This window comes from Chionomys nivalis, chromosome 18 (assembly GCF_950005125.1).
Source record: "Chionomys nivalis chromosome 18, mChiNiv1.1, whole genome shotgun sequence".
Classification (NCBI taxonomy): Eukaryota; Metazoa; Chordata; class Mammalia; order Rodentia; family Cricetidae; genus Chionomys; species Chionomys nivalis.
In genome coordinates this window covers 26741592-26764628 of record NC_080103.1, presented here as the reverse complement: position 1 = coordinate 26764628, position 23037 = coordinate 26741592, and the positions used below count along the sequence as shown (strand labels likewise).

At 34.2% G+C, this 23037-nt stretch overlaps 1 protein-coding gene across 2 annotated transcripts in view; it reads right to left on the bottom strand.

The window, feature by feature from the left end:
• Positions 1-23037, bottom strand: part of Col11a1 (collagen type XI alpha 1 chain) — a 176880-nt gene that overhangs the window by 92273 nt on the left and 61570 nt on the right. For both annotated transcript variants that reach the window (XM_057793140.1, XM_057793141.1), the window contains 19 exons: positions 22200-22316; positions 21544-21636; positions 18926-19180; positions 18278-18340; positions 17607-17648; positions 16868-16930; positions 15372-15446; positions 14248-14331; positions 12320-12376; positions 9215-9268; positions 6555-6608; positions 6389-6442; positions 6173-6226; positions 5027-5080; positions 4869-4913; positions 3658-3711; positions 3193-3237; positions 2799-2852; positions 2251-2295 (listed from right to left, as the gene is read on the bottom strand). In XM_057793140.1, the coding sequence (XP_057649123.1) occupies positions 2251-2295; positions 2799-2852; positions 3193-3237; positions 3658-3711; positions 4869-4913; positions 5027-5080; positions 6173-6226; positions 6389-6442; positions 6555-6608; positions 9215-9268; positions 12320-12376; positions 14248-14331; positions 15372-15446; positions 16868-16930; positions 17607-17648; positions 18278-18340; positions 18926-19180; positions 21544-21636; positions 22200-22316 (1362 nt within the window). The remainder of the gene's footprint in view (positions 1-2250; positions 2296-2798; positions 2853-3192; positions 3238-3657; positions 3712-4868; positions 4914-5026; positions 5081-6172; positions 6227-6388; positions 6443-6554; positions 6609-9214; positions 9269-12319; positions 12377-14247; positions 14332-15371; positions 15447-16867; positions 16931-17606; positions 17649-18277; positions 18341-18925; positions 19181-21543; positions 21637-22199; positions 22317-23037) is intronic.

Genomic DNA, 23037 nt, shown 5'->3' with positions numbered 1-23037 from the left:
TCCTTTTGAATGGAGGTTTCCTGACAACAGAATGTTTTATCTGCATTCTTAACTCCCTGTGCTCTCCCTGGTGAGGTGGAAATAAAGATGAATGAATGGCATATGTTTCATATTTTAATAAAAGTTAAAATTTATGAAGTGCTTCTGTGTACGATGTGAAGCAATTTATATGCATTATCCACTTTGTCTCAGTGAGTCCTGGGAAATACCAACATCTGCTATTCCATGACAGAATCAGAGTCTGAATGCATCTAGATACACATTCAAGTCTTCAAAGTCACTGACTTTAACAGACATTTACTTTGTGTCTTGGTATTTCTCACTGAGCTCATGTAGACTATCATTTGTTTTCTATAAATCAATTAACATGTGAGTAATATGAACTCTGAACTCACATATTAAATCACAGTAAATGTTCTACTTGTCAAAAATGTCAGAATAAATAGCAGGGGTAGTTTATCACTGCAAACCAGTAGTAACCTTTATTAGAAATAGAATAAAACATAAGCTATAATAACTTTATATGAAAGTTCCTAGAGATTAAAACATCTAATGCAAATAAATCACATCTGAACGTTAAATTATACATGAAAGAGTTCTTATTCACCAAGTTTAAAGTAAGAAGTGTTTTAGAAAGAATAACAGAAGAGAAGTAAATAAAATACTGCCAAATATAGACAAAATATTAAGTGCATGCCATATATAATATTTACATATTTGTCGTTTGAACTTATCTTTCTGATGGGAAAAGACTGACTGTCTTAGAATTTCCCAAGAAGATATGCTCAGAACAGAGAAAATTCTGGATTACATGTGAACAATAGCTGCAATGAGCCAAACCATATAGCTTAGTTGGGGCTCAGCAACAGGAATTCAAACACACCCATTCTCCCAAGGAGAAAACGTCTCTTAACAATCCAAGGAACACACAATAAAGTTCTGCTGGAAATGTAATAGGAACATATTTCAATGTAATTTATAATGAACAAGGGATGTTTATGAAGTGTTAGATAAAAGATAAAAGTAATAAATTTTGAAAGTCACTGATCTAAAACAAAGACCCAGGAAGGAGAGTGGCTGCTCAATGATATACTGCTTGGCTAAATAAATGGCTTAAGATAATCTTCGCGATGTATCTAAATCTCATGCTGTATTTTTCAGCACCACTACTATACTGCACAGTATCCATATAAATAGAGCACTTCAATAATCCCTTAAGAAAGGAGGGTATAAATTGCACAAGTGTGATGGTGCACACCTTTACTCTCAGCACTCAGGAGGCAGAAGCAGGCAGGTAAGAGTGGGTTAGAAGCCAACCAGGACTACACAGAGTTTCAGGTCAGACAGAATGCCATGGTGAGCTCCTGTCACAAAGAAAAAAGAAACAAAAATGATGGTGGTGGCTCATGCCTTTAATCTCAGCAAAGTGGGTTCCAGGACATCCAGCGCTACACAGAGAAAACTTGTCTTGAAAAAAAAAAAGAAAAAGAAACGAGATTTGTGAAAATTACTAATAAGCTGTCAAAACAAAAGGAGCCAAGACAGGAAATACTAAGAATGAGCACGAAGCATGATGAACCACAAGAGGAATGGTCAATAACAAGAAAGAGGAGAGACATGTGTTAACGAGGATGTGGGAAACTAGTATGTCCATGTGTCACTGGAGGAAATAAAAATAAGTGGTTCAAATTATTTTATTAAAATATATTGGAAGGAAATGAAAGTATCACATACCATAATTAACCAGACATGAAGATTATATTAACTGTTTTTCTAGTTATAATGCTGTCACAGATGTTTTGTTTTGGAGATAGAGAAGCACATAACATACGTTGGATACTGAAAATGTAAAATTAAAGTGAGGTTCCACGGCATCCATTCTGAATGCCTTGTTCTATCAGTATAGAAGCTCACAGTCTGCATACTTTGAGTCAGACTATAGTTTTTAAACAATGATAAAGTAAAGATAAACCAAAACAAAGCGAAAACACGCACTCATCTCAGTTTCTGAAATCACCATTTTTTAATAATATTGCAATCAGGGGTAAGATCTAGTAACCCTACACTCTTTTAATTTACATCTTAAAGTGTGTAAAAAAATTTTAACCAACATTTGTGCTCTACTTCAGGTTACTATACTGCTTTGATAAAATACCATATAAGGAGATATCCAGAGGCGCAAGCTAACACCTGCTGAGGGTCACAGGTACAAACTAAATTACCAGAGATTTCGAGAATAATACAACTTACTTTTTCCCCTGGAGGACCAATAGGGCCTTGCGGACCAGGAAGACCCTAGTATAGAAGAATTTATTTCATGTTAGGAATCATTTCATAAGGACACATCTTCACACCAGATGATAAAATCTAAAGCACACGGACTGGTTCACCAGCACCTCTCTCTCTTTCTCTCTCTCTCTCTCTCTCTCTCTCTCTCTCTCTCTCTCTCCACCCCCCCCCTCACACACACATACACACACTTTCTCTCTCACTTTGTCTCCCCCCATTTCCATTTGCACTGCACAGAGAGCTTCAGAGCACTGTGAGGAGTTTTGTACAAGCTTCTTTATGCAAAGAGCTTGTAATACAATTCTCTCCAGAACCTTCTGCATCTGTGGATTTTTACTATGGCATCCTGTAAATGCTATGAGTCCCTTTTTTTTTTCTTAAAAGTAAAAGTTGTCATGGTTTAAACATAATGGGTGCAACACAAAACATTCTGACACTACAACTTTTATTTCAAACAATACCATCTCAGCCTATTATCTCCCAGGAAGAAAATAGTGGATTAGAGTTACCTGAGGTCCTGGATTCCCTTGTTGACCTGGTGGTCCAGGCTCCCCTTGGGGACCCTGTATAGGAAGAAATAAAGACAAATAATTGTCTATATTTGGCAGTATTTTATTTTACTTCTCTTCTGTTATTCTTTCTAAAACACTTCTTACTTTAAACTTGGTGAATAAGAACTCTTTCATGTATAATTTAACGTTCAGATGTGATTTATTTGCGTTAGATGTTAATAAGGCTTTTGCATTACAGGGTTTTCTTTTTTAATTCTAGTTATTGAAAATCATTCACAAATCAGTTTTCACTGAAGAAGTTTGGAAAATATATTTAGCAATGTGTAAGAATTTTCTTTAATTTTACAACAAAAAGTCTACTGACATGAGTTTAAAGATCTTAACTGCATACCATGTTTCCTTTCGGTCCTTGGGGGCCATCTATACCTGCAATACCCTTCAATGAAGAACAAAATAGGTTAAAAAATTTAGGTATTAAAATGGAAAATATAAAGAATAGCCAGTAGCCTGTAGTGACTTATGATTCTTGTAATAATAAACAGAAATGGAATTTAGTATTTAACAAAAATTATGGAAGGTCTGTACTCTCCCATCCATGTCCACCCTGAAAACAATCTAACATCATTTTCCACTGGGTGCTAGGGATTCATCATAAAACTGAAAGACCTACTGCAACAGAAGGAAAAAGCAAGCACAAAGAGAATGATCAGTTACGCTGACAGGTAGCGTCCACAGAACTTACAGTACAGCAAGACACTTAACTAGATTCTGTACTCAACTCTATACAAAAGTCCTATAGAATGTTTGGCAGCAAGTTTTCTACTACAGAACCCTGATTGCTCCCAGGAATACATACAGGTTGCCCCGGAGGTCCTGGGGTTCCTCGTGGTCCCAGCAAGCCTCGTGGACCCTAGAAGGAATAAAAGAAAAATAGAAAGTTTGCATAAGAAAGGCCTTCAAAGCAAGCCTCTTTTGCTGAAAATTTTTTAATATAAAATATGTATTAAAATGTTTATTCAACTTCTCTCAGAACATTGAAATAAACATTCAGCATACCATCTTATATAATATAAATATTGCAAGTTTATACAGACACAAAAGAAAAAGTAGACAACAGTGGTTCCTACAGACACTTTCTTGGATCCAAAACATCTACAGATGCATCACTAGTAATGTTTTTAAAAAACATAATAGTTAAATGATTTTAATAACATATTTTATGTAATTTTCTAATTTGATTAGCACATTCAATTTGGTTGTTATGATAACACAGATTAAACAAACAGAAAAGGTCAGAATCTCATTTATTTTATTTTATATAAATTTCACCTTGGGAAAGCATTCATTTACTAGCTGGGTATCTATCCTAGTAGATTATAGAACCATTTTCTAGATAGAGGAATTTCAAGCTACTAACATTTACATTCACATCATCTTTCTTTCTTCTGCTGTTAAATATTCTTTTCGAGCTTTAGAAAAGTCAGGGTAATAATTACTTTGCCTATTTACTTGACGGTAGTTGACCTGGCAAGCTTTATAGTCCCAAAAGACAGCTGAGGTTAGGAAAGATTTTCAAATCTGTTTTGTTTTGTTTTGTTTTGCTTTGCTTTGCTTTGCTTTGCTTTGTTTTCCTGTCTGGCTTTGCCTACATCTCCCCAGTTAAGTTTCCTTATTATCGACATTCACTGGAGAGAAGTCATAAAATCTTATGTTTAGTACATGATATCTTAGTATCTTGCTTCTGACAAGATTAATTTACCCACCAAAAAAAATAATTCTGAAGTTACGGGTAGTATTTGAAGAATGATTTTTTATCTGCAATAAAACCTAAATAATAAGGTTTGTGACCCACAAGATGTTATATTCCACATTTATTTTTCTTGACAAAGATTTTCTTTATAACAGAAGGGCAGTTGTATACACTTCACTTTTCAATATGAAAATTATTTGGGTAATTTGTGTAAAATGCTATGTTCACTCAGGTTAATATTACCCAAATAAGTAATATTAACCACTGTTCCTCAAAGAAGAGACTGCTATTTAAAAATAAAGAAAACAGTTCCTTACAGCTTCTCCTGGAAGACCCCTGGGCCCGATCTCGCCATCTTCTCCCTGTCATTCACAAAAGGGGAGAGATTCCTTTTAAAGCAGTATCATTTCAGAAGCATGTTGTCATTTGTGTTCTAACTGTAACCAGGGCTAAAAGAAGTAAAATCTTAGTATACCCTCATTCCGTCATCACCAGGAAGGCCTGGAGGACCTTGTGGGCCTCTTTCCCCCTAAGGAGTAAACATAAACAGGATAAATGAGAAAGAAGGTTATTGTTTAAAATACATGCAATGGTCAACACAACCAGGTGAAAATGGACAGTTGTCCAAGAAAATATACATCGCCCTTACATTTCTTAGAGTAATGTCCAGATTGGTAAAATTTTAAACTAATCAGCTTTACAAGATAATATGATAGAAAATGTTTATCAAGTTTAAATAAAAGTAATTTAAAGTGAATGTAGGTAAAATAATTTCAGACAGTATTGAAGTGATTCATTAAGAATATTATTTTGTTTAATGATTGTCTTAAGAACGAGTCCACTTTGTTGTTCAAAACATTTTTTTAATCTTTGGAATATTCCATATTAAATCAGCACAACTCACAAAGACTGAAAGGAATTTTGGATTTCTTCCACAAAGCACAATTATATGTACATTTTAGCATGTGTTAGGCATATGCCACTTATTTTGTCAGGAGACTATAAGATTATGTTTTTCTTTACTCTGCAATTTACCTAAATATAGTCCTAGGTTTATTCTTTATTCTGGTGAAGAAACATATCAATAACCAAACTTATATAAAGAAGAAGGATAAAAAACGGTCTCCCTAACTTACCATTTAAGAAAACGAAGAACATACTGATTTGTTACTATTTAGCACACGGATTTCTTTAGCCTTACAGTTAATAGCTGTTGCACTGAAGTGTGCATCACAAAGAAATAGTTGCCAGGATGCCTGCAGGCATCCTCATCTGAGTTACTTCCACAGACAAGATGCAAAGAATGTGGCAACACTCAAGAAATAATATTCTCCAACTCTTCTATTAATGTGATCTTTATCATATCTGTGAACATAGATATTCTGCTTTTATTTTTGGACATAAAGAATGTTTGAAATGTCTACAAACAGTGAAGAAACATTGGTACTACCTACAAAGTTTTATCTGTATTTTTTCAATATACTTTAGGTGTAAAAATTACCAAATGGAGTCACTAATGTTTGTGTTATTGTTTCTCCTAATGCCCAAAAGTATAGCAGTACTACCTAAGCACCTAAGATTCCTATCATACCTAGAATGAAAAACCGTAACTTTATCTTACCCTATGACCTTTGTCACCCGGCAGACCCGGAAGTCCATCAAATCCTCGGTCTCCCTGTAAAATCACAATCGTATTACCATCAGATTCTCATTCTGGAATAGGACTCTAACTTTAATGTCAAGTTCACTTCATATCAAGAAATTTTATATTAAACTGTGATACTCCTAAGGATAAAGTGGCATACACGATCTGCATACAGAGTTATAAAGTTCTGACCTTAGATCCAGGTTCTCCTGGCATGCCTCGTCCTCCATCCGCACCTGGACGGCCCTGAAAATGCCCAAAGCAAAGTTAAGCAACTGGAATCTACTAACAGTAAGTACGGAGACTAAATGATGGCTGCAGTTACAACTCAAAATACAAAGGGAAAAAATGGCCATACCCTCTTTCCAGGCTTTCCTGTTGGACCAGGTGGACCTTGGACACCTCGAGGGCCCTATAGGAAAACATTTACATCACATTGCAGAAATCTTGATCCATAAAGTCAAAAGAGATGGTTTTAAAAACAGATGTACCCTATGTTCTTCTGTAAATATTTAAGCACAATAAAATCTTTCCAGTATAAAATTTTGACCAAGCAGGTCAGAAAAGCAATATTCTTAAGTGGTTTTCATATAAAAAGAACTATGTGACTATATTGCATAGTGTTTTATGTAGATGTGAATACATTCAAACAAAAGAAATATAGTGATATACTCTTAAGCCTTTATGATCAATTACTCATTTCCTTCTCAGGAGATGCTTCTACATAGCAATCACTGGGCTCCATCAACACTGGCATTTTGTTCTCTTTCCAAGCCTTTTCCAATCACCTTTCCTTTCATTATTTAAATGTCTCCTCCTAGATGACTCAACACTCAATCCACTGAACACATTGGGTTTAATCACCTCTGAGGCACGGTGAAATCTCCTATGACATTATTATCCATTAAAGTGTTCAACTAAATCCGCTTCAAGTGAGTGTATCCTTGTGCAACTGTGCACAGTGCCTAGTGCATGACTCTTCAGTCATCCGCAAAGTCAGGGATGATTATTTTCTAACTGGATATATGGACTTGCAAATCGAAGGCTAAAACTGTTCTGGAACTGTAAGGATAAGACCATTTAATAACTGGAAGTCAAAGATTATAGGTTAAAGAAACCGTTGGAGAGGAGTCTATCATGAATCTTGCCAGGATAGAAGAATATGTATACCAACACAATTGCTGCTATATTCCTTAATTAACTAATTTTATTTTATGAGTAGGTGACCAGGCGTATGTAAATGCACCATGCATATGCATGAGTCTACAAACCTCTATCATGCATAGGCATGAGCTGCAATCCCCCACATGCATGTGCATGAGCCTGTGGACTTCAGAAGAGGGCATCTGGGGTTCTAGAACTGAAGTTACAGGTGGTTGTTAGCAGCCATGTGGGTGCTGGCAACCGAATCTGGGTCTTCTGAAAGTAATGTGCTTAACTGCTGAGCCATCTCTCCAGATGTGCAATATGGATAGTCTTTAATGAAAAGTATCACCTTTGATAATACCTAACTCTTGAACTTCAAAAACCAAGAGAGACTGTATGTCCTAAAACCCTGTCATCACACACTTTCAGACTCATAAATTCGGGAAAAAGATGAACACATATAGCTTTACAAACTTCATGAAACAATAAACTTCCAGGATTTCTATGTATTTTAATACTTTCTTAAATTTCCCAGTGAATCCGTCAGTGTTTTCCTTTGCAAAGTAATTTTTGTTGTTGTTGTTTTGTTTATTTGGCTGGTTTTCATTTTTGATTTTGTTTTGTTTATTGAGACAAGGTTTCTCTATGTAGACTTGGCTATTCTGGAATTCACTCAGAAGACAAGGCTGGTCTCAAATTAAGAGATGACAGCCAGTGGTGGTGCATGCCTATATAACAATGCTAATTAAACATTCAAAGCAAGGCTACCATATGGTGAGCTAGTTAAATATTGTTACCTATTTTCTTTGGGCTACGTCCCAAAAAGTGTAGTGTCTACAAAATGGACTATTTATCAACAAGAAAATAAAGGTTGTATTGATGTACTCAAGTATGAACATGAGACCTTTTCCTGTATCAAAAGAGCTAATAATAGATGATATAAGGTATAATTTTACTTAATTATTTTTTTTCTGAAAAATGTATAAAATTTCATGATAAAGAATAGACCAGTGGTTGCCAGGTATCCGTGGGTTAAACAAGGTTCTAAGTGCAAAGGGCCAATATTAGGAAATTGCTTGGTGTCTTTTGGACATGATATAATGTTGCATTCATGAATGAACTCGTAGCCAATGTGGTTGCCTGCACACGATCAAGTATTCAACAAACTAGGATGGAGTGACCATCACTCTTAACTGAGGACTTTGTGGGAAAGTAGAGTCAGTTTTCTTCAAAAGTATAACTCCTATTAGCTCAACCATGTTCCAGTGGATGACCCATGCCCATGAGTATATGAACAGCCCAAACTGGAGTAAATTGTGTGTATAAAAATAAAAAGTAATAAAAAATAAATAAATAAATAAATAAATAAATAAATAAATAAATGAATGAATCAGGTTGGGGAAGTAGGAGGGTGGGGGTAGGCATGAGTCATAACAGGAAGAAGAGCTGGGAATAAATATGACTGAACTACCTCACTTGATATTCTTTTTTTCTTCCTTTTTTAAATTTTACATACTAGCCCCAGTTAGGCAGCTTTCAGGAGACAACATTCTAAGTTTACTCTCTGCAGAACCACAGGCTCCAGGAAGAAGGAGAGTACCTTGTAACACAGTTGCAATTGCCTCTCTATCCAATAGCCTCATGTAAACGCCATCTATTTACAAACCTGCTAGGTCCACAATTTAAATGTTGTTTGAGGAGAAAACTAATCGTAAGCCAACAGGTTACTTGGAATATAGTCAATAAAAACCATGTTTTGGGCTGAAAGGTAACATAAAAGCATTCTTTACTCTTAGCATTTCAACTGTTTTACTATGTAAATATAGATGATTTTTAAAAAGCAAGTGAAGAAAGCAAATTATCGTTTCTTACCTGCGGACCAGGATCCCCACTCTCACCTTTGGCTCCAGCTGAACCAGGACCCCCCTGATGAGAAAAATAAAACAGAAAACCATAAATTTATGCCAGCTAAACTCTTTAATTCACTACTTTCACTCAAAATAAATGAACGTGTTTTGTTAGTCAGTTTGATCTAGTTATTCAGTTCAATAACTGAATGTGTCTCTCTAAGGCATATAAGTATATGCCGTTTAAACTGCATATAAAGCACTATGTTCCATTCAAAGATGAACAGATGCCTTCTTTTAAGTCACCCTGAAGTTTTCTTTAAATTTTTTACCATGACAAACACTGTGTGATAAACAAGTTATGAGTAACCTGTGAACTGCAAAGTGGTATTATGCAGTGTCTGTTCCCGGAGTCGGAGTCAGGCGAGCTCTGAGTTCATTCACACAGTAAGGATTTTGAAAACTTGACTCTTTTATAGACATATATTTCTCAGGTCTTATGTTTAACAGTAATAAACTGCTTCAGAAAGATGCTATTGTTATCATTATAATTACTGTGAAATAATGTCGATGCATTTCCTCATATTTTGAGTTTTCCCCATAAAAATAAATCATTAAAACAAATAATGTTTACAAAATTCATATAATTTAAATAGTAAACTAAAGGCCTGGTAGACTAACTGGAAAGGGAAAATCAATTGCTTTATAAAGGAGTTGTGTAATTTAAGAATATATACTAGGTCATCCATACTATCTAAAGCTTTAGAATATTAAAATTTAATATGGCTGTCATAGCTTACTTAATGTGTTCACAAGTATGCTGATTTATTGAAATCAGTATACAATTTATTAAACTGAGTTACATCAAAATAAAAGAAACAGTGAAAATATGCTAAACGGAAAAGCAACTTTTGAGAACCCCCTAGTGGTTTTGGAGCAAAGTAACTCCTATATGTCACACAGGAAAGCTAAGATGTTAAGTCGAACATTTTTTTAATTTTTTATTAATTTATAAAGATCACTTCAAAGCTTCTAATAAAAAACTCTTGCAACTTATTTCCTGTAAAAAAAAATGAAGATTCTGCATTAAATTATATTATCAATCATTAAACTGAATAGAATTATAAAGTGGTCAGTTTATTCTTAATTAATTGACTGTGCTATATCCTCTGTATATATGCATAACTTGCTCAAAAGATTGTAGTTACATTCTCTTACCCTTAACCAAAATTATCACTTAAATGATGGGAAAGAACATGAACAGGAATATCCTTTCTATCGTCCTTTCTATCTCAAAATGTGGTAAAATGTTACATTTTCCCAATGAGTTTGTACATTTGTATCACTAACATGCAAATAAAATTCATTTCTTCTTAAGTGACTCACTGAATATTTTATTTCTTGTGTTTTGAAATGCAGAACAATAAGACTATGTGATGAACATTTGATAATCTGTTTAATATTTATATAATTGAAATTCTCTTGAATATGTAATCTGAACATTTCACAGAGGAGTATATACCAAAAATTATGTGGCATGAAAATTTAAAGTTAAAGGAATTATAAATTCATGAAAATTAATAACATCTTCACTTTTACTTTGATATATTGATATATTTATTAGTTTATTTAGTCTTTACAGTACAGAGATTGAACACAAGGCCTCATACATGCTGGACAAGCAGTAGCTCCGATCAATATCTCCAGCTCTTGCGAATGATTTTTTTCAAGTATTTACTTTACTTTTCTTTCATTGCTGTGCATGTGTCTGTGTGTGCAAATGCACTCATGTAATCAGGTACACCAGAAGGTCCAAAGTCATAGTTGGATACCCTGAAACTTGAGCTAATGGTCAAACCCAATGTGGTCTGGGAACAAGACCAAGAAACTTTGGAAGAATAGCAAATACTCTTAACCACTGAGCCATCTTTCCAGGCTCCCTAACTCTTTCATTTTGAGACAGAATCTTCTTGCATAGCTGAACTGGTCTCATCTTGTTCTATAACCCCAGGAAATAACGAACATACAATCTACTTACCATGGCCTCTTGAATACCTGGGGTTGCGGATTTGAATTGGAATGGATTGTAACAAGGGTATGTATAAAATTTATGAATAAAACCAGCTGCCACACTCCTATTCTCAATGAATATTATAATTCAATTGTAATTAGAATAATATATACTGAGTATGCTATGCTGTCTTTTTTTCTGGGTGAATTTCTGGCTTCTTTATCAAAAGTCGGGAGTCCATAGATATGTGGATTTATATCTGGGTCTTTAATTCGATTCCATTAATCAATCTATTTTCATGGCCATTTTTGCTTATTAATCCTACTAATCTCTGAATATGGGACATCTTCCTATCTTCTTTTGTCTTCTTACTGTGAACGATAATGTTTCCCTTATTTCTTTCTCAGTCCATTTTTCATTTGTATATAAGAGGGCTACTATTTTGTGTGAGTTGAATTTTCAATCCAGTTACACTGCTGAAAGGTTTTGCCACTTGTCAAAGTTTTCTGATGGAGTTTTTAGTGTCACTTATATATACTACCTTTCCATCTGCAAAAAAAAAAAAAGATACTTTGATTTTGTTCTTCCCAACTGAGGAAAGAGGAGGAATACAGACAAAATATATCTAAATTTAAATACTGTTTTAAATAATGAAAATCAAAGGAAAAGAAAAAATCTGGGAGGATTTGGGGAAGAGAAACTATAATCAAAATATATTGTATAAAAAGTTATTTTCAATTAAAATAACTATTTAAAATGTGCAATGATTATCAAAGATTTCAAATTCACCTTAGTGAAAACTCTAATATATAATTAACTTTCAAGAATTTAATGTAAAATTGCATTTTAATAATTAAGTAGAATGAAAATAAATTATAAATATGGTTTGATTAACAGATATGTGACTTTACTATATGTTTTATTCTCTCTAATTTGATGAGAGCTTTCATAAAACCTTCTGATTAAAATTATTAAAAATTAAATTCAGATTCTTTAAAAAGGAATCACTATCAGTCATATATAATAGGTTTGCTAGCCTGAGGTATGAAGAGGGTTTGGAAGATAATGTGGGACGTCATATTAGTAGGAAATTTCTAACATATATTTTATGTAACCTACCACAGGACCTGGTCTTCCAGTTAGACCCATTGGGCCAGGTGGTCCTCTCAGAGCAATCTAGAAGATAAAGCACACCAGAAACACTTGCTTAGTATATATGGTAACACAGGAGTCATTTTACATGATTTCTTTATGTAGAACATAACTAACATGATTTCCTTATGTAGAACATAACTAACATCTTTAGACATGATAACAGAAATGTTAAATTAGGATACTTGAAAAGCTGAAACACAGATCACAAAGAAAAAATACTTGATAGATGTTAAATTAGTTTGTTGTAGTGACTCTAAAGACATCATTATATCATAGTGATGGTACTAGTGAACATAAGTAGCTCTCTCAACCCTCATTTGAGGAGCTTCTTTTTGCAGTAGAAGGTGACTAACACAAAGACACACAACTTGACAGTGTGCAGAGAATGAGGGATTGAAGAGTGGTCAGCTGTAAAGGAGACGTCTATAGCACACCTCTCCTCACTCAGGGACCAAGGCACAAGAGGCAGAAAGGTACTATGAGACAGAAAACATGGATGGCGCAGTGATTTCTGGGCACAACAGGACAGTTGCACATATGAACTGAGAGCTAAAATGACAGTGTGCTAAAAACCTGCACAAAATCAAGCCAAACAAAACTGAAGCATGGACTAAGGAGTTCACTGACAGCTTTCTTCAAGGAAATGAGTGACCCATGCTCAGGGAGATGGGCTGACAGGCATCATACTGTCAACACTAAATGAACTTAGTGGGTTTACAAAACGAACACCGAAAGTACAAGAAGACAGTAATGGTAGAGCTAGTGGAGAAATTGGAAGGGAGGGAATTTGGGATTCAGGCAAAAATGCCTCAGTGAAATGATCAATCAGTAAAAAGAAAAAAAAGAGGACTAAACAAAGTTTACAGCCTCAAAGTGTTTTTAACTTCAAATAATTGCCTTAGGTTTTCAAAACAATGAAAACAATGCTTTTTTTTTTTTTTTTTTTTTTTTGGTTTTTCGAGACAAGGTTTCTCTGTGGTTTTGGAGCCTGTCCTGGAACTAGCTCTTGTAGACCAGGCTGGTCTCGAACTCACAGAGATCCGCCTGCCTCTGCCTCCAGAGTGCTGGGATTAAAGGCGTGCGCCACCACCACCGGGCAAAACAATTCATTTTTAAGAAAATATAGAAATAATCAGTTATTATAAATATTTAACAGACATAGTATGTTTTTAACTAATTTACACATATTCTCATCATAATTCACCATCACATAATCAAATAATAAGCTTTTGAGATGAATAATAGTCTTAAAGACATAAATAAATATTAAAAATGAATTAATACTTTTACTTACATATTCAGTATTTAACCATATGTATATTATGAGAATGAATAAAAAGTTACCTTAGACATGATTCAGATAAGTTTTTATATTCATAACAATCCTAAATCCCACATTTACTTTCTTCTTTGATTATAACCAGAAGAATATCAACATATCAGAAGGCATAAGATGACTTCTGATTCTTTTCTTGCTATTGTCTGAATTTTCATATGCACAACCTACTAGCTATAAAGCTAGTAGTATAAAGCTAAAAAAAAACCAAAAATAATTATCTGTTTTATAAATATATTTCTTTCATACTGTGTTCTGAGTTATTGCCATAAGCACTGGCTCACACCTTAGTAGAGAAAAATCAAGATGTGAAAGAGAAGGAACATAGATATTGACCTCTTAATATTCTGTTTAAAACGAGAATACTGTCAGAATTACCTGTGGGAATACAGAGGTCATTTGTTTAATATTAAACTAGTAAGTAATCACTACTGTAAAGATTAATATACTTTTAGTATTTTTTCATTTAAATCCATGTGATGTTTAGAAACACTGTTCCATGGACCTACAAACCATCTTTGATAAGTCACAAGGTCATGTATTTAACATCACTCACCCGAGCCTGCTGAAGAATCGCCTGAGCTTGAGCTTCCTGTGCTGAGACCACTGGTCCTTTGGAGCTGTCGCCCCCATAGCGGAACTATGAGAAGATAATGCAAACTCAAAATTAGCCTTTGACAAACTTATGAAATTAGGTTCTTTAACCATTAGACTAAAAGTTAATTAGAAGTTTAATATTTATAGAAGTCCAAAGACACTTCATAATGATACACACACACACACACAAACTTACAAACACACACACACAAATGTGTGTAAGAGAGTACAATTCTTCCTCTAACTCACACACAGCATTGTATAACACATTTTGTCATTTTCAAAGAACTATAAATCACTTGCCAATTTCAAATATTATATTTTTTTATATTCTTTTTAAAAATGTCACTATTTAATCAAGGGAAATGCTACCCACTCTATCAATTCATCCATAAGATTTCCAAGTACATTAGATTCAGTAAAATATACGGCTGTAGTTCTGTTCTGGTGACCAGAGCTTTTAAAATCTTCAAGAAGACAAAGAAAATATAAATGTCTTTTTCATCTACCCATAATCAGACATTATTAATTACTCCATAAAATTCTTAAATGCTGTCTTAATTTTTAACTTGATGGCCTGTTTGAGTCAATTTTCCACTCCACATAATTATTTCTTTGAATTTTATTATACAAAACCTAATAAAAACATTTTTCAGAGCTGTGTGGCGAATAATTAATTTTACAAGAGACTCAATATTAAGATAAAATAACTTTTGAGTAATAATGACACTAACAGCTTCTTCAAAAAGCATCAATGGTAGTCAATACTAGGGGAAAACATACACTAATGTGTTAAATAGCCTATTGTTAATCCATAAATCAGCATTTACCATGTCAGAAAGATTATGCAAATTTCACCAAATGAAGAATTATTGGAGAATTAAAACTGGTTTAGTGTAGAGATAGATATTTACTTACTAGAGTTCTATTCATTAAAATGCCTCTACTTTCAAGGGCTCTTGATTGCCTGTATTCCCACATTACAGAAATGTTTCTACTCAATTATTCAAGTACAGTATTTTTTTTTGGTTACATAATTAGAAGATGTCAAATTATCTTAATAAAACACTTTCTAAAACGTACTGGTAACATCAGCATGGTTCCAGGTGGTCCAGGTAGACCATCAGCCCCTGGTAAGCCAGGACGTCCTGGAGGGCCCTAGTAAGGAAACAAAGAAAAGCAAGCAATTAGTGCAATACATTATGATCAGAATCTGAAATTGCTAGGATGCACCACCCATTCTGAATCTATTAATCTCCTTTATGTACACACATATACACAGTATTTGATCATATTGTATTAGTTGCAAAAAACTCAAAATAGTGCATGGTTACTAATGAACAATCAAACTAAAATGCTAATTATGTTCAAAGTTGGCTTACATCTTAAAACTGCATATGAAGCCTTTCTATATATTCTGGAAGGGTTTCAGTGTCATGAAAAAGTGATAGTTTAGGCTCCTACAGTTGAAAACAGAATTAACTAGACAAAATTTGAATAAGTATTATTTAATAGACACTTAGGCAATATCTATTTAATATGTAAATATTAAATGTTGCCTATGCTTATATTCTAGATATATTAATTATCCTCTTTACAATAGTTAATTTATTAGTATAATCATTAAGTGTAACATAACATTAACATTAAGTTTGGTCATTACTAACTTAAAGTTGTGTTTTCAGTAAAAGGAAAGTTACTTTTATATAGTCAAATCTTATTTAGTAAAAGCAGGATCAAATTATAAAAATTAATATCTAGATGTAAAGGATGCAATTCAAACTCTCAATTAAAGTGATTTGAAAAATAAATAGCATATTGAGGGTTGTGAGAAATACGTCATTGGGTAAAGTGCTTGCCAAGCAAGCATGAGGATTTGAGTTCAAATATCCAGCTCCCAAACAAATGCCTGACTAACATGTCAGTTACTGGCCTGTAATTCTAGAACATTGGAAGTGGCAGACAGAAACAATATCTTGGCCAAGCTGGCTAGCAAGCTCTGGGTTCAATGAGAGAAACTAATTCAAAATATAAGATGGGGGAGATTGAGAAAACACCACATCAATGTCTATTTGGACACACTCCCTGACACACATGTTCATGCACACACACAGCGCGAACATTCACATGTGCCCACAAACATGTGAAGACAGATACATGAGTGCACACATTGCCCACACACACATTAAGTAAATAAGTAAACAAGCATTTCCATCAAGCTAGATATCTGAAATTATACACAGGAGGATTAAAACAAAGGATATCTACAGGAAGATCAAGAACAAACGTCTTGAAGTCAAATTTGAAAAACCACGTCTACTCTAACTGTTCGTGTGCATAAGGGAGTTGACAATAAAATTGGCTTACTAATGATATTGCATGAATTCTGAATGAATTCTATAGAAATTCTTTATGCCACTTAAACATGTCTGAAAAGTTAAATAAAATGCTGCACAACACCAAATTTGCAGAATTCTTACCCTCTCTCCCCAACAGAAGAAAGGCAACATGTTAAGCTGAAGGATAAATTAAAGTCTACATGCTGCACAGTAGTAACGTGACAGCCCTTCCTCACTTACTCTGTCACCAGGGTCACCGGGGGGCCCAGAAGGGCCTTGTTGACCTGGAGGACCCATTAGACCCTGCAGAGAAAAAACAGCATCAGAAGCAACTTTTTGACTTATTAGTATGCAAGTAAAGGAATTCCCTTAAAAATCAAAGGGTGCTTCATTTGTAATTTATAAATATACATTTGACTCCCAAACAACTGCCCTACTTGATTTCTTGTAAAAACGTGACATAAAGGAAACAGCTCTGTAGCCAGCACAACTGCTCCTCTATGAGGCTGTGCTCAGGGTGGAGGCTGAAGCCAAGCGAAACAGGAAGGGAGAATGAATGAAAGTTGCTGTTGTGAAACCTGGTCCCCAGCTCCGCCTGAAGAAATGGCTGTTCATAAGACTAGACCTCAAAAATGTGGCTGGAAAGCTGAACAAAAAAAGCATTTAGCTTGTCAGCATTTCAACAAATTTTTTTGCCATCACTTAAAAGCAACAATGTCATATATTTATTTGACAAAAATTTCACATCTCACACAGGCACATGTACATGTGCACAAATATAATCTATAAAGAAAGAAAAAATTCAAAATTTATTTTCATTTTTATAGACAAATGAAAAACAGGTCAAGTCTACCAAATCCTAAACTTGACAGTTTTCTTCTATAAATCAAATCAGTCTAAAATATAAACAAGTCAACTATATGACTGAAATGTTACATTCTGTAATTTTGAAAATGAAGATTACAAATCATTTACATACCGCTGGTCCTGCTGGCCCGGGTGGTCCTTCAACAAGCATTCCCTACAATGAAAAATCACCACATAACTTTAGCCTTCCCACTGACTGTATGAGCACACTAGACATTATGATTTTTAAACAAATTCTAAATTCATATTATACAAACCACTTAAAATATTTTGTATGGGAAATGAAATCATTTAAAATGATAGAAGACATAATTCTTACAATCAGAGAACCTATTCAGTTTATTTTATTATTATATAATGTATTTGGATCAAACAGTAATTTCTAATAAAGTAATTATATAAATCATACAGCAAAATCATACTAAGAAGTCACACATGAAAGAGCTAAAGTCATGATATTTCAACCAAGAAACATCTGAAACTAGAGGAAAAAATATGTAAATTCGGATTTCAAAATAAGAGAATTGAACCAGAAAAATGTCAGCTACTTTCAAAATGCAATACTCCATATATATATATATATATATATATATATATATATATATATATATAATTTTACTGAAAATTTGCTGTTCAGAAAATTTGCCCATTCACCTATTTGTATTAAATTAGAAATATTATAATTATCATTGAAAATGCATGGGCATTACACAATGACTTTTGGTGATGGTGGTTCATAAATTAAACAGTTTGGCAATTTCTGAACATATTAAACACACTTACAGGTTCAACCACAGCCGGTTCCCCCTTCTGCCCTTTCTCTCCATATGCACCATGGCCATTTATCTATTAAGTGAAAAAAAATGGTCAAAATACCTGTCAATAAATGAAGAAATTTTTAAATTTTTAACAAAAAAAATTTTAACCATCTAGCAACACTTAAAACAACACTTTAAAATGTGATCATTTCACAAAAGAAGCATTAAAGATATCAATACTGCGAAATCCACATGAACACTGTTTGAGTATGAACAAATCATTACTTCTTTAAGTTTGTGTTACAGAAACTTAAATGCATTTGTACCCTCAAAAGTGCTCTAAGGCATTAGAAATGTCACCAAATCAAATGTAGAAAGTAATCTAAATTAAAAAAATTAGAGCTAGTATTCAGAAAAATAATGACAAAATTATATAATTGTATCAATGATGAGAAATTTGATTTGAGGTACAATTCTATTTACAATATTTTAAACTGAAGACTGCAGTGAGAGCCCAAGACACAATAGCTGTCAACTCCCACTCTAGAAGAATCCATCACGGCTATGAAGCCATGGTCAGTGTCCACAGCTGATATAAGAACTCAACTCCATTTTAAACATGAAAACACATCCCCAAGACAAAGACAGGGCACAGAGCCTCATGCAGACTTACACTTGTTTCAGTAAAATCAGTTTCTGCTGGGACACCTGGGCCAAATTCTTCATTAGGGGAGATTGTTGTCCTTTCTTCATATTCCTTGTATTCATAAAAATCATATTCGCCTAAATCTCCATCTACCGGCAGATCAGAGTCCCTGCCGTCTATTCCTTTGTTTCCATACAGAACATCCTCAGAAATGTTTCTCTGGACATCATAATCCTCTCCAGTTAGATACTCTTCAGTAAAACCTTCTTCAACTGGATTTGGCTATTCAGTTAAGTTGCAGGGAATTGGAGAACATGAAGTTGACTGTTAGCAAAGCAAGGCAAGCATCTGTGACTACAGCTTAATGGTTTGTGACGTGAAGAGAGCTGACTACTCAAGCAAGACCAGAGCCTGGGAAGAGTCTGCTGAGTACCGCTGAAAGAAATATATTTGTACATACACTGATATGTACAAAGAAATATTGCTTTCAAAGCACCTTCCCCCACCAACGGCAAACATTCACACGGCGTCAGCATGTGTGTTTACTCTCACTTAAGAAAATGTGTTCTTTAAGTGAGATCACTTTAGAGTGTAAGATCTGAACAAATAAATCAAGCATAAAGCTAAATATTTGCTTAGTTTTCACATCTTATTGGATAATTTAGTAAAGTATATCCTTGGTGCAAAGATACGCCTTGTAATTTGATACTCGGTGCGGTCAGTTAACCATTAGTACCAATGGAAACTCTTCTTCCATTACCTATTCAGTGTTGTGTACTTAAGAAAGTGCCATTATTATCATGCTCTATGATTGTAATCAAGTTCAAATTAAATAAGGAATATTTACAAATTTGTTCTCAAAGACAAACTGAATATAGATAGTAGAGTAATATATACTAAATAAGTAGTATTATAGAAAGTTATGAGAATGAAAATACATGTAAATTCATTACTGTAACATTACTGAATTAAGTGTAAAAAAAAGTCCAACATCATAAAATAGTACTCTTAAATATGGAACACATACTACTGCAAAGAAGTTTCATCTCCCCTATAATGAAATCATGTTCTTAGCACTGAAGTAGAAGACCCAGAATGAATTTAGATAAGAAAGTCAACATGTTGAGCTGTTGTAACATCTCATAAGACAACTAAGACAAGGTAAATTTAAAATCTATTCACACCCTAAATACTTATAACTCTAAAGAATGTTTTTATATTATAATTATATTTCATTGGGACGAATATAAGTTTAAAATAATTATATAAATATTATTTATATAATTATATAATAATATAAATAATGGGAGGAAAATATTTACTGGTATTAAACTGAATCTTTATTGATTGTTATTTTATGATTAAAATATATATGTAATATAAAATTTAAGAGGACCTAATCAGACCTACCTATCTTGGAATATTTTCATGGAAAACAATCAAATGCATAAATAATATTATTTTAATCATAATTAACTTTAATATTGTAAAGTTATTTTAAAATTTAAACAGTTATTGAAATCTAAAATCCTTGCTGTCATCAGAATGAACACTGACTGTTCCCATGCAATAAAAAGATAATTGTATCAGCTGTTGATACAATTCTCACACCAGAGGATTCTTCTCTTGGAAGGATCATGCTGTGAATACTCTTCATAAGATGTTACAGAAGCTTGCTCAGCTGTAGGAGCAATAAAGAAAATGATAGCAGCCAATTCAGTTTGGTGATGATGGAATTTGCATGAAGCAAAGTGTCATGCAAATCCTGAAGTGACATCAACTGTAAACGCAGAATGTTTTGTAATCATCCATTGCTGGTGGGAATGCAAACTTGTGCAACCACTTTGGAAAGCAGTGTGGCGGTTTCTCAGGAAATTTGGGATCAACCTACCCCAAGATCCAGTAATACCACTCTTGGGAATATACCCAAGAGATGCCCCATCAAATGACAAAAGTATCTGTTCAACTATGTTCATAGCAGCATTATTTGTAATAGCAAGAACCTGGAAACAACCTAGATGCCCTTCAACGGAGGAATGGATGAAGAAAGTGTGGAATATATACATATTAGAGTACTACTCAGCGGTAAAAAACGACTTCTCGAATTTTGTATACAAATGGATGGAAATAGAAAACACTATCCTGAGTGAGGTATCCCAGACCCAAAAAGAGGAACATGGGATGTACTCACTCATAATTGGTTTCTAGCCATAAATATAGGACATTGAGCATATAATTTGTGATCCTAGAGAAGCTAAATAAGAAAGTGAACCCAAAGAAAATCGTATAGTCATCCGCCTAGATAGGGGAAGTAGACAAGACTGCCGGGCAAAAACTGGGAACTTGCGGGTGAGGTGGCATGGGGCTAAGGGGAAATGGGGTGAGAAACGTGAGAAGGGGAGGATGGGAGGAGCTTGGGGGAATGGGATGGTTGGGATATAGGAAGGGTGGATACGGGAGCAGCGAAGTATATATCCTAACTAAGGGAGCCATCTTAGGGTTGGCAATTATGAACTAATGAATCTGTTTCTCTAAGAATGACAACTCAAAGTTCTCAGTGACTGAGATGCTTCTCCAAGAAAAACCATCAAAACATTACATATTTTGAAAGCCACAGGGTGATTATTGCTCCCTAAGTGGATTACCTCATTAGATCCTGATAAACGCCTAGGAGACTCTGTCTGATAAGTTTCCATTGTTCCATAATTGTAGTCTTGAAAATCATCCACAATATTTGCCTGATGATAAATTCAGAAGAAAGAGAGTTAGGAAATTTGCAAATTAACCTTAAGCACATGAAAATCATGAATTAATTGAATTAGAGTGTTAGCCAAATTGGAATTGGTCTAATTGGGTTAAGACTAAGACTCATCAGAGATCTTCCATCTCATCTAGGAGAGATCTTGATTGCTTTTTTCTGACTACCTGGACCCCTAGTTTGGCATTGGCTGTTGCTGGGTAACGCTTCTTCTTCTTGGATGCATATTTTTCAGATTTGGGGAGTGTGAACTTTTTGGACTTTTTCTTTGAGCTAGTGGTCAAAGTCCTCTTCTTCTTTGTGTAATTGGATTTCTTTTTCTGTAAAATGTCATGAAAGACGAAATGGAAAACATGTAATGAGAAGGAAAACCAAGACCACGGACGGAAGGGAGGACGTGCAGAGGTCAAATGGTCAGCAAACCTCAGGGCAGCCTCTGTTGAGTCAAATCCATGATTAATGCACAGAAGTCCAAGACAGGTATGGGGTGCATCGGAGGCATGACAGAGTGGAGCATCACATACAACAGACAGTTGGGTTTACCTCTGTTTGGGCTACTGTTTCTTCAGTGACAGTGGGTGTCTCTGTTATACTCTCAATTTCTTTATAGTCTGATTCCCCATACTCATAGTCATACTCGATTATATCCTCGGGAGCATACTACGTCACAAAGGAAAAAATATTGGGCAATTTGGTTAGTTGCAAGTAATATTATTAACAGAGTGGAGATCATCTGCTTAACCTTTACTCAAAGTAAATGTTAAGAGAGATCTGGGATTAAACATGAATATTATTCTAGTGTACATAGAATCTAATGACATCAGAGTTATCAAGCAAGCTTTTTAAGAACAGAACAAGTGGTTAGGGCTGTGAAAAAAAGTAAAAGTTTTGAATAATGATTCAAACTTTTATTAAACGGTAAATATTAATTCAAAGATAGGATGTATTGTTATGGACATGGTTGTTAACTATCCAGTCTAATTTTGATTCATAAAAATCTGCGGCGAAATATCTCCCTATAAAAATAGTAATTTCTCTGGGGCTGCAGCTAAGTGGACAAGCACTCAGCAGGCAATGGTTTCAAACACAAGCATGGTGAAGATAAGACTAAAAAAGACAGTGTTTCAATAAGTATGCTTTCTCAATAAATAATATGGTGAAAAGTAAAAACATAAAGAACAGTCTCATGAAAATATTAGATGTTCACATCTATCATGGGAAACTGTAAAATATACGTGAAATATATATGACTGTATTTGGAAAATATAGACTTAAAATTTGTTTCCAATTCTCTCATTTTCTTTAAACCAGTGGTTCTCCACTTTCCTAATGCTGTGACCCTTTAATACAGTTGCCCATGTTGTGGAGACCCCAACCATAA